The sequence below is a fragment of the Hypanus sabinus genome, chromosome 8 (genome assembly GCF_030144855.1).
Source record: "Hypanus sabinus isolate sHypSab1 chromosome 8, sHypSab1.hap1, whole genome shotgun sequence".
Lineage (NCBI taxonomy): Eukaryota > Metazoa > Chordata > Chondrichthyes > Myliobatiformes > Dasyatidae > Hypanus > Hypanus sabinus.
The window spans coordinates 146,185,558-146,202,475 of NC_082713.1; the positions used below are offsets into that span (position 1 = coordinate 146,185,558).

The 16,918-nt window shown below is 40.8% G+C and overlaps 1 protein-coding gene across 1 annotated transcript in view; it reads left to right on the forward strand.

Annotated features, from left to right (window-relative positions):
- Window positions 1-16,918, forward strand: part of LOC132398550 (IQ motif and SEC7 domain-containing protein 3-like) — a 165,238-nt gene that overhangs the window by 116,209 nt on the left and 32,111 nt on the right. Inside the window, exons 9-10 of the mRNA XM_059978171.1 lie at window positions 2,023-2,184; window positions 8,119-8,211. Of these exons, the coding sequence (XP_059834154.1) occupies window positions 2,023-2,184; window positions 8,119-8,211 (255 nt within the window). The remainder of the gene's footprint in view (window positions 1-2,022; window positions 2,185-8,118; window positions 8,212-16,918) is intronic.

Sequence of the window (16,918 nt, forward strand, 5' to 3'; positions counted from 1 at the left end):
CTGATTTCCATCCTGGTGCTTATTCTTGCAAGCAGAACAAATGTTATACCTGCCCCTACACCTCCTCCCTCACTACCATTCAGGACTACCAAACAGCCCTTCCAGGTGCGGCAACACTTCACCTGTGAGTCTGTTTGGTCATCTACTGTGTTCAGTGCTCCCGGTGTGGCCTCTTGTACATCAGTGAGACCCAACATAGATTGGGAGACTGCTTTGTCAAGCACCTCTGCTCCATCCACCAGAAAATGTGGGATTTCATGGTGGCCACCCATTTCAATTCAACTTCCCGTTCCCATTCCGACATGCCCTTCCATGGCCTCCTCTACTGCCATGATAAGGCCACACTCAGGTTGATGGAGCAACACCTTATATTCTGTCTGGGTAGCCTCCAACCTGATGGCATATTCATCAATTTCTCAATCTTCTGGTAATTGACCACCTTTACCATTCCCCATTCCTGTTTCCTTCTTCACCTTATCTCTGCCTATCACATCCCTCTGGTGGGGCTCCCCTTCCCTTTCTTTCATTGTCTTCTGTCCTGTCCTAACAGATTCCCCCCCCCCCTTCACCAGCCCTTTATCTTGTTCACTAATCAATTTCCCAACTCCCTCTCCCTGTCCCGGTTTCTCCTATCACCTGCCACCTTGTACTTCTTCCACCCCTCCTCCCAACTTCTTGGTCTGACTCCTTCCCGTTTCATTTCCAGTCCTGATGAAGGGTCTTGGCCCAAAATGTTGACTGTTTACTGTTTTCCATAGATGTTACCTGGCCCGTTGAGTTCCTCCAGCAATTTGTGTGTATTGCTTAGGATTTCCAGCATCCGCAGATTTTCTTGTGTTTATTACACAGAATTTTTTTTTGCAGAAAACTGAAGCTGTGGGTTTGATCTTTCTCGATTTGACTGGGGTATTAACTGGATAGTGAGAAATCAAAGGATACTGTAAGACCAGAGAAATCTGACCAAATGGATGTGAGTGATGCATTGTGGGAGGTCAAATGCAAGAAGAAATTATGCAGTACATGGCAGGACCCTTGAGAACTTTGATTAATGGAGGGTTATTGAGTGCAAGTCCATAGCTCCCTGAAAGTGGCAATGCTACAGATTAGGACAGTAGAAAGGTATCTTTATTGATTCTTGCATTAAGTATAAAAGTTGTGGAGTCATATTGTAATTGCACAAAGCTTTGTTCAGTCCACATTTGCAGCATGTGTAGTTCTGTTTGCTGTATTATAGAAAGATATGGAGGCTTTGGAGAAGGGGCAGGCGATGTTCAACACATATGGATTTGAGTGTATTAGATATAAAGAGGGGTTGAATGAATACAGATTGATTTCTTTGGAGTATCAGAGGCTGAGGTGTGACTTGAAATAAAATTGAGATGCATTGATAATGTAGATTGTCAAAGTTTTTTTGGTTGAGGTGGAAGTGTCAGATATAAAAGGGCAGAAGTTTAAGTTGCGAGGGCAAAAGTCTGAAGGAGATTTGTGAGGCAACCTCTTTTTACTGAGTGTGGTAGGTGCCTGCATGCACTGTCAGGGGAGGTGGTATGGCAAATACAGTAACAGTGTTTAACAGACATATGAACAGGCAGGAATCAGAGGAATATGGCCCATGTGTATGTAGGTGAGATTCATTTGTATTGGCATCATTGTTGGCCCAGGCACTATAGACCAAAGAGCTTGTACTATGTTCTGTGTTCTTCCTACATTCAACAAAAACTGTGTACTCTTGTAAACCCAAACCCTGAATCATTAGAATATGCTCTGGAACATTCATTCAGACCAGCTGAAGATAATGTGACCTTTATTCACTTTGTGAAGATAATTTGTTCACTTATGAATGAACAAATGTACTTTCCTGAACTTTCTCTTTAAACAGTTTTTTGCAGGACAAATCAAAGTTAATAATCTCTGTTACATCCTTATCTCCTTCAGCTTAAAAATTGCATACTCTAAGATGCAGAACAGGAAAGGACATTATGTACATTAACTGAGCTAATTTCTGAATGTTTTGCCTGCTAGTTTATCCTCACGGGATCACCTTGGTGTCATCGGTTTCCGGCTCAGAGAAGAAACAAGCAATCAGTTTCTGTGCACAAAGTTCAGAGGAACTCCAGAAGTTTGTTGAGGAGCTGAAAGAATCAATTGCTGAAGTAACAGAAATGGAGCAAATTCGAATTGACTGTGAGTAATTATGTTGATGTGGGCTTATTTCCACTGCAGATATGTTGAGCCCAACTGGTTAAGTGTGAAGCTTTTACTTAGCAAGTATAGTAATTGTTGAATTCTGGGATTGTAAGCCTGCATTATTCTTGTAGCTCTGCATTATCAGAGGGAGCTGAGCAGCAACAGCATGCATAAAGCTGCAGTTCTACTGAAAAACAATATTTTGATGCAATCATGTTTTTATACTGGGTATTGGAAAATTGATATTTTAGGAAGCATTATAATGTTTATAAAGATTGTGTGATTTTCAAAAATTCTTAAAATCTCCCTTGTTAGGATTTTCCACCTTATTATCTACCTGCACTATGCTCTCTCTGTTGCTGTTACTCTTTATTCAACATTGTTTCTTAACCTTGTTTTACCTCAGTGCTCAGTGCAATGATTTGATCTCTATGAACAATATGCAAGACAAGCTTTTCACTCTATCTTGGTACATGTGACCATAATAAACCAATCCCAGCTCTAGTTCTAAAATTATCTCAGAAGTTTGGGTCATATAGGAAGCTGCTGAGATATTTCAGACTTTTAAATTTTCTTTGTGAATGCTCAAAGGTTGACTTTTCTTTCCATCTGTTCTGATTTTCACAATCCCTCATTGGTGCCGTCTGGAACCTTCCTCCCAACAACAGTGGGATGATGGAGGGCTGATGTACTGACCAGAGCCGAGGAATAAGAATGAAATGCACACTCCATAACATTCCTCATGAAGCTATCCACAAGAATCTGAAGTTGTAACATAATCATGTTTAAAACATGCACTTGGAATCGTCTATTATTTAGAGTAGCGGTAGATCACCAGGTGAACTGTTGACACTGGGCAAATGTGCTGTGTAAAATTTCCAATCATAATTCCACAACCGATTGGAAGTGTCATTTCATGCTAGAATCAGAAGCAATTAAAATCAGTTTTTAAAAAACTGTCCGTAATACAATCAGAATAAAATTTATTGACACAATTATCCCCAGAATTGTTTGTGCAATTATGTACAGGCAGTGTGGGTGCAATACTTCAAAGCACTTTTATAGTTTTCAGATAACTACCATAAGCCACACTGATGTAGATCTAATATATCTCTCTATTTCAACAACTATTCCTATTGTTGTTTTCTATTCATGGCCATCATAGTAAGAGATATCAAATTTTTAATGTCAGCATTTTCCAGTCACAGGCTAAGTTATAGGTTTAGATAGGAGATTCAACTGAGGTAGACGAGGAAGAGAAGTTACCACTCACTGATTGTTACAGTACATGGATCTGGATTTAGGACAAGTTGTATAGGGGAGATGTGAGGAAGAATGTTTTCACACAGCACATGTAATGGCAGGGAACATACCACCTCCAGAGGTGACTGAACGAGAAGATGATTTCAGAATGATATTGGTTGGCCACATTGCATGGTAACAGGGATAAAGTGGGGAAAAGCCAAAGAGAGGGTAAATAATAGAGCAAAAATTAGTGGGAAGTTGGAGGCTTGGGATGCTTTTAAAGACCAACAGAAGGCAACTAGAAAGTCAAGAAGGTAAAGATGGAATATGAAAGTAAGCTAGCCAATAATATTAAACAGAATACCAAAAGTTTCTTCAGATGTATAAAGTGTGAAGGAGATGAGAGTGGATATTGGACCGCTGGAAAATGATGCTGAAGAGGTAGTAATGAGGGACAAGGAAATAGTGGACAAGCTGAATAAATATTTTGCATCAGTCTTCATTGTGGAAGACACTAGCAGTATGGTGGAAGTTCCAGATGTCGGGATCATGAAGTGTGTGAAGTTACCATAACTAGAGAGAAGGTTCTTGGGAAGCTGAATGGTCTGAAAGTGGATAAGTCACCTGGACCAGATGGTGTACACTCCAGAGTTCTGAAAGAGATAACTGAAGAGATCATGGAGGCATTAGCAATCATCTTTCAAGAATCACTAGACTCTGGTATGGACTTCAAGAAGGGAGAGAGACAGAAGAAAGGAAACTGTAGGCCAGTTAGTCTCTGACCTCAGTGGTTGGGAAGATGTTGAAGTCGATTATTAAGGGTGGGGTGTCAGGGTACTTGGAGGCACATGATAAGAAAAGCCACAGTCAGCATGGTTCCCTCAAGAGAAAATCTTGCTTGACAAATCTGTTGGATTTCTTGAAGAAATAACAAGCAGGATAGACAAAGGAAAATCAGTTGATGTTGCGTACTTAGATTCTCAGAAGGTCGTTGACAAGGTGCCACACATGCTTAACAAGCTACAAGCCCATGGTATTACAGGAAGGATTCTAGCATGGATAAAGCAGTGGCTGATTGGCAAGAGGCCAAGAGTGTGAATAGTGGTGTTCCACAAGGCTCTGTATTGGGATCGATTAATTTTACGTTCTACATCAATGATTTGCATGATGGAATTAATAGCTTTGTTGCAAAGTTTGCAGACAATATAAAGATAGGTGGAGAGACAGGTAGTTTTGAGGAAGTAGAGAGGCTACAGAAGGACTTAGACAGATTATGAGAATGGGCAAAGAGCTGGCAGATGGAATACAATGTCAGGAAGTGTATGGTCATGCACTTTGGTAGAAGAAGTGAAAGGTATGACTATTTTCTAAATGGAGAAAAAATACAAATATCTGAGGTACAAGGGGACTTGGGCATTGTTGTGCCCTAAGGTTAATTTGCTTGTTGAGTCTGTGGTGAAGAAGGGAAATGCAATGTTAGCATTCATATCAAGAGGAATAGAATATAAAGGCAAGGATGTAATGGTGAGACTTTATGAAACACTGGTGAGGCCTCACTTGGAGTTTTGTGAGCACTTTCGTGCCCCTTATCTTAGAAAGGATGTGTTGAAACTGGAGAGGGTTCAAGGGAGGTTCACACAAATGACTCCAGAATTGACTGACATTATATGAAGAGCATTTGTTAGCTCTGGGCCTGTATTCACTGGAGCTGAGAAAAATGAGGGGGTGACCTCATTTAAACCTATCAAATAGTGAAAGGCTCTGGTAGAGTGGATGTGGAGAAGATGTTTCCGATGGTGGGAGAGTCTAAGACCAGAGGACACAGCTCAGAATAGAGGGGCGTCATTGTAGAATGGAGTTGAGAAGGGTAGTGAATCTGTGGAATTCTTTGTTGTAGGCAGCAGTAGAGGCCTAGTCTTTGTGTATATTTAAGGCAGAGGATAGATTCTCAATTGATCAGGACACAAAGGGATACGAGGAGAAAGCAGGAGATTGGCTCCGAGAGGAAAATTGAATGAGTCATGATGAAATGGGACTGACCGTGTTCTTTGGAGAAATCACATTGACTCATTAGGCTCAATCACCTTTCTCTGCACCATAATTATTCTGTGACACTGTAAGTGACTCCATTACCCTCCAACAATGAAGGTTCACAGTGAGACCCTGGAAAATGCGAGCAACTACCTATCTTGTGAGAGCCAGCTCAGCGAAAGCAGGCAACAAGGCTGAAATTCACTACCAACCTCAATGCAATGGCACTGTCTTTGACTGACTAAGGTAGAAATGATTTAAAGATCAAAAACTACAACCTGGGCAATAAGATCGCTGCTCTCCTCTATGCTGGGACTTGGACAACCTTCAGCAGGCACTTCAGGTCACTGGAAAAATACCACAGCAAGACCCTCCAAATATATTGGAAGGATAAGTGAACCAACTTTAGTCCCCTCTCTTGGCCAGCATTCTCAGCAGCTTTTATTATCTTCTGTTCAGTTACTTTGAGCTGAGCAAATCAATTTCTTGCCCATCACTATGCTCCCAAAGCAGTTATACTATCCTAAGAGCTGCCCTGGGAGGGCAATACCAAGCAGATAGATTCAAGGATTCCCTCAAAGCTTCCTTGAAGAAGTCTGGTAACCCTTTCTGACTCTTGGGAAATCCTGGCCTATGACTGCTCAAAGTGAGTAAGAAGCATTAGGATGGTGTTGAGACCCTGGAAGGAGCACAAAGCAGACTTGCATATAACAGTGAAAAGAACACCACCAACTCCCAGTCCTGTCAGCCAGTAGCAGCCCCCAAAAGATAAGCTATGCTGTAACAGGAGTAGAAGCATGTTGTTCTCATTTCCATTGGACTTCCTAATTAGAAGAGAAGGCAGGTGAAAATTGCCTGAAGGCTCGAACATGATATATTTCTGTAAGGAAAAGCTTAGCAAAAATGAACAATCAGATTTTGATAAAAGTACTCACCTCTGTCTTTATATTCAAAATATCAAGACAGATATAAAGACAGCCAGAATCATGTGCCATAGCAAAGTTTATTTTTAAATTTTTCAGAGTGCCTCACCTGTCAACAATGTAGGCAGTGGCAAAAGAACATTCGTTTTTGTAGTGTCTTTTGCAAAGTAACAGTGGAGTGAAATAAAGTACTTTAAAATAGCTCACTGCAAATCTAATAGTGTTTTTCATTGGTTATGTGCCATGTCGAATGTGGTATGACATGGGCAATCGTAGCCCTTTTAGTTCTTGGCAAATTTTTCTACAGAAGTGGTTTACCATTGTCTTCTTCTGGACAGTCTCTTTACAAGATGGGAGACTCCAGACATTATCAAAACTCTTCAGAGACTGTCTGTCTGGTGTCAGTGGTTGCGTACCCAGGACCAGCTGCTCATACGACCATCCACTACCTGCTCCCATGGCTTCTTGTGACCCTGATCAGGGGGCTAAGCAGGTGCTACACCTTGCACAAGGGTGACCTGCAGGCTAGTGAAGGGAGGAGTGCCTTACACCTCCCTTGGTAGAGAGTTATCTCCATCCTGTCACCCCACTAATACTGTAGCAGTTTCATTGCATTTTCTCTAATTGGCTAATTGGCTTTTTCATTTGGGATACCAGACAAACAATTTTCAGCTTCAAAGTTAAATTGCAGTAAACACATGGCACGTCTGATGATAAATAGATCCCTTCAGAATCAATTTCTTTTGAGTAATGTGGCAGTTGAAGAAATAATGGGGAACATTAGGAATCACATTAAGATTAAATTCCTGATGTAATCTGTTAAAGATGAACAACAGCAGTGTGACTCAACTTGTGTAATTTTGCAAAACAAACCTTTATTAATTATAGTGTTTTCCTTTTGAGATGGCTAATGATAACATGGGGCACCCCTCTTAGCATCCATCGGAGTGTGTTAACTGAGGATGGCATGCATTGCCCGCTCCCTGTCTCTACTGCATCTCATTTCTCCTGTCAAGCAACTGTGAGCCAGCAAGCTGGCACAGTCAACTAGTGTGTGATCTATGATTCCTTACGGGAATTGGAGAAGTGCACCAAATTTCATGCCATAATAATAAATTTCACACTGACATAAAGCATTTAATTTTCTGGCATTGCTTATAAAGATGCGACATTTAGATATAAACAACAATAAATTGCCTCTATAGGTCACCTTTATCACAGTAAGCCATCCCAAAATTACGTAACAAAGGTGTCTATCAAGCAAATGTTGACTGAAACAATAGATATTGGAGCAGGTAACCAGAAATTTGCCTTTAAGAAGCATCGATGAGCTTTTAAGGTTGAGAGGTTTAAGAATGTTGTTTGAGTATCTCAGGTCGGATTGCTAAATGTATGCTGTCCTCTCAGCCAACATCTGCCCCATACCCATATTGGCCTCTTCAAGACAACTTCAAAACTAGAAAACCAGAGTGGAAGCAAGTCATACTCAAACTCATGGACAATCTGAGAAGTAGAAGATGGCTGTCACTGAGGAGTGAATAAAATCAGGGATGTGCAAGGGGACAGAATCGTAAGAGTCCAGAAATTTCTAAGGCTTTTGATGAAATGGTCTGTAATAACAATTCTAAAGTACTGACTTCGAATATTAAGAAAAAGCTGGATCAAATTGAAAATAGCAAGTTAAGTTGAAAATGATTTAATTAAATAAGTATCATATTAATTTTGTCTCCAGGGGAGCTGGAAAAGCAACAGGGATCAAAAATCCCTCCCACGAAAAACAATGGAGCTCAGATTAACATCCGAAGCAAATCAGGATCTCCATCAGGTCAGGCTGATTTGTTTTATACTCGAGAGACATAGCGTCAGCTAGAATGATATCCGCAGCAACTCGCTGATAGGGCATTGTTTGTGAGTAGCTCACTAATATCAAGAATGCAAATTGGTGATCTGAGAACACAAAATGTATTCACCGCATACAGGAAAGATGCAGCTGCCTGAAGTTGAACATAAGACATATGGGTAGGATTTTTAAGACACAAGCCTACCTCCTAGCGAGATTGGAGACTGCTATGTCGCACATTATAAGCTGTTTCTGAAATGTAAATATGTCAAATTATATTGAATTTGAGTTACAGCATTTGTTCAAATAAAAATTTAGCTTTATCTCCTCAAGTACGGCGTCAGAACAATTCAAAATATTTTAAAGAAAGGAACGTTTCCCTCTGTTGCATGTTTCTTCACCCAGTTTTCTATTTCTGATTACTATACCTCTTCCTTCTCATCATTAGATTACACATTTTATCTGATTTGCACACCTCTTACTGCTTTTTATTGCCATGTTTCTCCCTTTTGTCCAGTGTTTCACTCCTCTTTTAGTCTAATATATTTTTTTATATTTCAATCTGTAGTCACACATTTGCACATGAACATGCAAACATTCTGCTTTTTTGAGATTGTGGTACAGTTAAGAATTCAAGTAAAATCAAATGTTATCTAAATCTCCAGGTTTGCTGACTCTCGGTTAAAGGCCTCTGGGATGAACAATTTTCTGCCAATTCCCATTAACCTCTTGTTTGTGACAGGTAAAGATGTCAAAGGGCAAGACTTAACTGTATGTTAGGATTTTAAAAACCTGCAGAAGATGGAAATAAAAACAGAAAATGTTGGGTCCAATGAGCCAGGCAGAATCTATGGATAAAGAAACAGAGAATATCTCAGGTCTGAGATCCTTTATCAAAATGGACTTAAGTCAGAAGCAGCCAGTTAAGTTGGCTGGGTATCATTCTGCAAAGAGAGGGAAATTAACACTTAAGTGCAATTTCTTTCGAGAAATCAGCAGCCAGTCATAATTGGTGGTTTCAATGTGCAATGAAAAATAACTGACAGTGAAATTCACAGTGGTAAATTCATGCACATTATACGTGATTTGGGATTATTTCCATTCTTAGTGGCTTGCATGTGAAGCAATGCTTGAGTGCTGTGCAGAGAGGAGATTGCGATTGGGAGAAACCATTACGTTTCCACTTCCCTCCACTTGGACGGTGAAGGAAGACGAAGGGTGTCCTGTAAGCACCCACAATTTTCATCATCTGCCGTTCGCCTCTGCACTGTGCTCTGTGAAATGAAGAATAATTACCTTGGAGTGGCAACATTTTCTCTTAGAAATCAAGATAAATTACTTTATCATATCTTGTAGTTATTAAAATCTTTCTGGCAGTCATTCTGAATGATTTTTATGAACTATCACCACAATAGCTGTCTTGGGATCATCAGTCTGTGCTTTGTGATTTTTCCTGTGTTGTTTGTTACCTTGAATTATATTTCATCTTGTAACCTGGCTTCCAAGTTAATTTTGTTCTATTATCTTATGCAGAAGCCTTCAACTACATTAGAGCTTTGTAATCATGTTCAAGTATCAATTGTTCTACATAATCATACAAATATTACTGTTTCAGTATTCACTTGAGTGTTTTTGAAATTGGGAATGTTTTATAATGCTGAAGCTAAGATTAAACAAATATGCTAATGTTTTGTTCCATTCTGTTTATGTTAATATATTTTAATAAGGATTGCAAATTGCCAAGCAGCTGAACGTAGAGAGGATTTGGATATTATTGTACAATATGAGACCTGTTCTTATCCTAGAAGGGCAAGAGATTGGCTTGTATAATTAAACAGAAGTGCTGAGAGGTAGTATAAGACCAAAAGAAAGGGCTAATGGGAATGCAAGTGATAGTGGAAAAATGGCATGTAGGAAAAATAGGAAGGGCAGCCATGATACAAGGAAGCTAGTACAAGCTGCAGATGGGTCATACTGGGATTAACAGGGTCAGTTATCTGGAGCACCTGAGGCTAAGGAGAGATCTGACAGAGGTTTACAAGATTATGAGAGGCATAGACAGTGTGAACAGAGAGTATCTGTTTCCCAGGGTTTGAAGTTTCTACTACCAGAGGGCATGCATTGAAGGTGAGGGGGTAGATTCAAAGGGGATGTGAGGGTTAAGTTTTTAACTCAAAGTGGTAGATGCCTGGAATGCGCTACCTAGTATGGTGGTAGAGGCAAAAACATTAGAGGCTTTTAAGAGATGTTTGGATAGGCATGTGAATGTGAGGAAGATGAAGAGATATGGACAAAGTGTGGTTAGGTGGGATTAGTGTTTCGGTGTTTTCGATTTGCTTTTTAGCTGCTTTGGCACAACATTGTGGGCTGAATGGCCTTTTCATGTTCTGTACTGATCTATGTTCTATGATCTAATGCATCATAAGAACAGTAAGAGAAAGATTGTGATTTAGCTTGATGTAAGGTTATTAAAGGCAGATGAGCAATGACCAGAGTTTAATATAACTTCACCATTTCCGTTGCCCTTTAGACATTAACCACTTAAAAAGAGGTTATGTTTCTGTCATTATTTTTAATTTTATCCTGCGCACAAATCTGCCTCCTCAAAGTGATGCAAGGCAATCACTCCACTCTTAAGTTTCGGATTAAAAAACAACACACACCTTTACAGTGCACGTCTGTAACGAGGTGTTCAATTTCATATCTTCTAGACAAGAAAATCGATCTTGGAGAGAATCCAGTGCTGGGTTGAACTAATAATCACAATACAGTAGTTAAATTATGGGGATTGGTTGCAAACATATACTTGTATTTTCCACAGGAGTAAGAAATAGTCTAATTAAAGTCTAAAGGACTTGGTAGGATAAATAGGAAAAAAATGACTGGATGGGGAGTCCAAACAGAGCAGTGTAATGTTTTTATTATTATTCATTTACAACATGTGGGAGCAAGATCAGAAAAGAGCTGTACAGCCCCTTCAGCCTTGGGGCACTTGTCTGAATATATCTTGTCGTATTTTACCTCAGAAACTGTTTGTACCTGGATGAGAGTCTTCAACCTCTCGCTTAAGCAGTCTGAGGTACCCACCTGCTTCAAGCAGCCATCAATCATGCCAGTGGTCCAAGAAGAACGCAGTGGCATCCTCAGTGATTGCCATCTATTAGCACTTACATCCATCATGATAAAATGCTTCGGGAGGAGGGGCAAGCAGGGGCATACCTATGGAAAGTAGCGCCTATGGCATGCACTGAAATTGCACCCCTGTCCAAACATCTGACACCCATCTTTTAGATAACTTTACCATAATATCAGCTCAAAAATACAAGTCAAGCTCATTAATCATTTAATTAACAAATTATGGCACTACACAAAAATTATAACTGCACCTTCCTTGCTTTCACTGATGCAAATTGGTCTATGATGTGATCAAAGTCAGTTTTGTTCAGTTTCTCCTCTTTCTACACTCAGCAGAGCAAGATCACAGAGTCTGTCTTGACCCATGGAGGCTCAAATACAGAAGTATTCATTTTAACTTGCTGAATGATCTCTGACAGCTGGCAATGGAAACTGCGATGGTTAGTGTTATCTGAATAGCAATGTGAAGATTGGGGAAGACGCTGTCATCTCCACACTGAACAATAAATTCAAGAAGCTCTTCAGGTCTTGATATTTTCATGTTGACCCACCTTGATAGCAACATTCTGCAACCCAAAATTTCTTTATATATCTGCTGTCCATCAACATCAGAGCTGTACAATTTGCCCAAATTTTCACACTTCTTTAGGTCGTTACTGTCGGCACCGTAACACAGTCCTTCAACATTGAGAAGGAACCCAAACTTGGCGTCAGTGTCATGCAAACGAGTGAAACTTTCATCCATTTCTCTGTGAAGACAGTCAAGTGTTCCCTTCATGACTCTTTAGATTTTCTCCTTAGTGGTTAACTCAGCAACTCTCGAGTTCTCATCAGCCATTCGGTTCTTTTGTCTCTGATGTTTTTCAACTTCAATATTCCATTCTTGACAGAGACCGACTCCTTCTTTGAGTGACTCACTGACCAACACTTCTCTTTCATCTTAAAAGTGTTCTCAGTGGGCTCTCAAATCCAGCGCAGCATCGTGGAAGTTAATGCTAGGATCCTGCAGCCTCTTTCGAATACGGTCAATACGAATGAGTACTTTGTTCCAAAATCCTAGCAAAATCAGAAAATCGTAACTCAACATTTTGGTTGTACAGCTTCCTTGTGTCACTTCTTGATTCACTGGTCTCGTTTTCATTGTCTATCATGTCCTGGAGAACTTGAAGTATCTCCTCAAGGTACTTGTTGACGGGCTTCACTGCTTCTGTCCTTGCACTCCACCTGGTTTCGGACTCTGGCTTAACAACCACAGGCACAGCGTTTTTTGAGTTTTTCCCAGCTCTGTGTTGAACGAGACAAAAACATGTCGAGAGCTTCGATGGTTCCAAAAAACGTGACCATCATTGTATCCTGCTTGGCTGCATGTACACCCACCAAGTTGAGTGAGTGATTGTCGCAATTCACAAACCCAATTCACAAAACAGGTTGTTTTTCTCACTTATTCTTTGATGAACATCACTTCTGTGTCCAGCCATCATAGCAATGTTGTCATAACACTGTGACCAACAGTCTTGTAGCTCCATTTCATCCTCCTATAGCTGTTTCAGGATGTCTTAAACCAAGCTCTCAGCATCCTTCTGGCTTATCTGGATAAAAGCAAGGAAGGACTCTCTGCCATGGACTGTTTTCCTCTCAAAATCAACTTCCACATACCTCACTACTTCTGACATTTGCTCACGGTGTGCCTGATCAGGAGTCGAGTTGAACATGAGACCATAGTGCTTGGCTTTACGAATGCTGCTTAGTAAACTCTGGTGAACAGTTGGTGCCATCATGTGTATGAATTTGTTCTGGACACTCGGTGAAAGATAAGATGTGGATGTAGGATGACTTTCCAAATCAGTGAGTGAGGTGTTCTTTTATGACAGGGTCAAAGATGGCCAGTAGTTTCAGTAAGCCAAGGAAATTTCCCACATTGGAGTCATCGTCTAACTGAAGAGACTCCGTGTCCTCGCAAAGCCAGGTTCTGAGTCGCAGGGAATTTTATGCAGTGAAGGATTCTCGTCAAGATATCATGGCACTTTTGCTTTTCCTTTTCAATCTGTGACTGAAATACAGCGTCAGTAACTCCTCTGTTTCCAGCTAAATTTCTTTCCGTTTCTTTCCACTGAGTGAAGCATTCCCGATGACTCTTGGCATTTTCATGATCACTAAACCTTTCAGGTGCTTTCCACTGGTTGAATCCACTTTCCTGCTCCAATGAGGATTGATGGTCTGACCAGGAATAGAGAAGACAACAGATACAAAATGCAGACTTTTTAGGAGGGGAATAGGCCAGCCTTGAGTAAGTCACTGCCTCACCACGACCATTTCCCAATTTCCTCTTGAACCAAGTTTTGTTCATTGAGCAGTATTTGTTGGTAGGAAAGGCCCCTCACTGTTCTGGAAATACTTCCAACCCAGCTTTATTATTTCTGTTCTCAATGCGTCAGGCAGAATTACTTTTCCAGTATCCTTGCCGAACTTCAGAAGTCCAATGCCGTGCTGTTCAATTACTTCTGGTTTGACAGTTCAAGGCTCTTTGACATCATCCAGTTCACTAGGTTCAGTGTTGGCACTCATCAGGTAAAATCTGGTCAATAAACTCAACATCATCACCACCACCATCATCTTCCTCTCCTGTCATGTCCATGTTCTCTGTGGCAGCCTCACTCTTAATCTCATCATACTCGGATTTATCTGACTTGACTTCCTCTTCAGCTTGTGACACATTTGTACTTGATCCACCTTCAGATTCTAACAAACTTGTAGCAGGTGCAGGCGACTCCATGGAACTTGTTGAACTACTTGTTCTGGGCTTTTCAAAGAAGGGCATGAAGAACTTGCTCAACTTCTTGGCTTCCTCCGCCTCCAACTTTCATCTCTTCTGTCCTTCAGCTCCACTTCCCTCCTTCTTCGTGAAGAAACGTTTCATGGTCTTCTTACACAATGCTCTGAAATAAGGCCATCCTAGTGCTTCTCACCCATGATAATCAAAGACAGATCATACATCTGAAGAAAATTCTTTTTTCACTATCTGAGGATGGTTTGTCTGACTTTAATAGAAACTGCTCAGTGACATCCCCCTTCAGGTGGCGCCCAGGGCACGTGCCATACCTGCCATCCCTTAGATATGCCACGGGGGGCATGAAGCATATCAATCCCTGCCTGAGGAGTGAGCTGGGTCCGCTCTAATTCGCCTACCATCACAACAGGTCAACAGCAGATGCCAGTTCATTGGTTCTTCACCCAGCTCTGAAACGCCTGGACAATGAAGATGCATTCATCAGGATGTTGTTCATGAACTACAGCTCATCATTCAACACTATCAACCCCTGGAACCTCATCCCTGAGCTCCAAAAACTGGGCCTCGGTAACTCCCTGTGCAATCTGATCCTCAGCTTCCTCACTGGCAGATGCAGTCAGTATGGATTGGCAACAACACCTCTTCAATCACCATCAGCAAAGGACTGCGTGCTTAGCCCCATGCTCTCCTCACTTTATACTGTACTTATGATTCAGTGGCTACGTACAGATTTAGCAATGTATTTAAGTTTGCTGATGTAAATCGAAGGTGGAGATGAATTGTCCCACAGGAGAGAGACTAAGAATCTGGTTTAGAGCTACAATAACAACAACCTGTCGGTTAACACCCCAAAGCCAGAGCTGATATTAACTACAGGAGGGAGAAGCTGGGACTCCCTGAGCCAGTCCTCATTAGGGCCAGTAACTTTAAATTCCTTGGCATTAACATATCAGAGGATCTATCCTGAGACCTGCACGTAAGTGTCAACACAAAAAAAGACACAACAGCACTTCTACTTTATTAGAGGTTTCTGTACATTCCGTACGGCAGCAAAAACTTATTTAGTTGATGAACTTTTATAGATGCACAGTGGAGTTTATCCTAACTGGTTGCATCATGGCCTGATTTGGAAACACCAAGCCCAGGAACAGAAAAGGCTGCAGAAAGTGGTGGATACTGCCCAGCCCACTGTGGGCAAAATCTTCCCCACCATTGAATACATTTATAAGGAGCTTTGTCGTAAGAAAGGAGCATCCATCATCAAAGCTGCCCACCATCAAAGGCATGCCCTCTTCTCATTAATACTATTGGGTTTGAGGAAGGGAAGCCTTAGGTCCCACGCCACCAGTTATTACCCAACAACCATCAGGCTCCTGACCCAGTGTGGATAACTTCAGTCACCTGATTCCATGTCTCAGTTTCAAGGACTCTTTACAACTCATGGATTATTTTCTATTTTCACATATGGTTTTCTTTTGCATGTTTTTTGGCATTCTTTGCTTGTGTATAGTTTTCCATAAATTCTATTGTATTTCAAGAAAATGAATCTCAAGGTAGTATAACATAATCTATACATACAGTGCAGATGGTAGTTCTTAATTTACCAAAGTCTTGTGGTGTCAGAATTAAAAACCTTTGTGCTGTGGGTTAATTTAATGTTTACTGACACATGGAAGTGGCACACAATTACACTGCATTACAAGAAAAGTTTATAGATGTAAAATTTGTTTTGAGAGTGAACTTATTTAATTGCTAGTGCTCATAAGGATTTTCCTTCCATTTCAAATTCACTTTGAGGATGAAAATTTTGAATCGGAAACAGTTACCTGGAGTTAAATAAAAACAATTAGAATGGTATAAGGAAAGATCCTGTACTGAGTACAGGATTAATGGTCAGTTACTTAAGAGTGTGGATGAACAAAGGGACCTTGGGGTTCAAATCCATACATCCGTCAAGGTTGCTGCGCAGGTTGATAGGGTAGTTAAATAGGCCTATGGGATGCTAAGCTTCATTAACAGGGAGATTGAGTTCAAGAGTAGAGAGGTCATGTTGCAACTCTACAAATCTCTGGTGAGACCGCCCTTAGAGTATTGTGTTCAATTCTGGTCACCTCATTATAGGAAGGATGTGGAAGCTATAGAGAGGGTGCAAAGGAGATTTACCAGGATGTTTTCTGGTTTGGAGAACAAGTCACATGAAGCAAGGTTAGCAGAGCTGTGACTTTTCTCTTTGGAGCATAGAAGAATGAGAGGCGACTTGATAGAGGTCTACAAGATTATAAGAGGCATAGATAGGGTGGATAGTCAGTACCTGTTTCCCAGGGCACCAATAGCAAACTCAAGAGGGCATATGTATAAAATTAAGGGAAGGAAGTTTAGGGGAGACATCAGGGGTAAGTTTTTTTACACAGAGGGTTGTGGGTGCCTGGAATGACTTGCCAGGGATGGCGGTGGAGGCTAAAACATTAGGGGTATTTAAGAGCCTCTTGGACAGGCACATGGATGAAAGAAAAATGGAGGGTTATGGGGTAGTGTGGGTTTAGTACTTTTTTTAAAGATTATATGGGTCGGCACAACATGGAGAGCTGAAGGGTCTGTACTGTGCTGTGGTGTTCTATGGTTCTAAAAGTGATCTAGCAAAATAGATTAACAATCAATGGTTGATCAGACTATTATATACATTATTTAAGGAAACATTTCATAAATCTCAGTAAGGCATACTTCAGACAGAAAGAGAATCTCACGAGAAGAGTGCATTATCCATTTCTA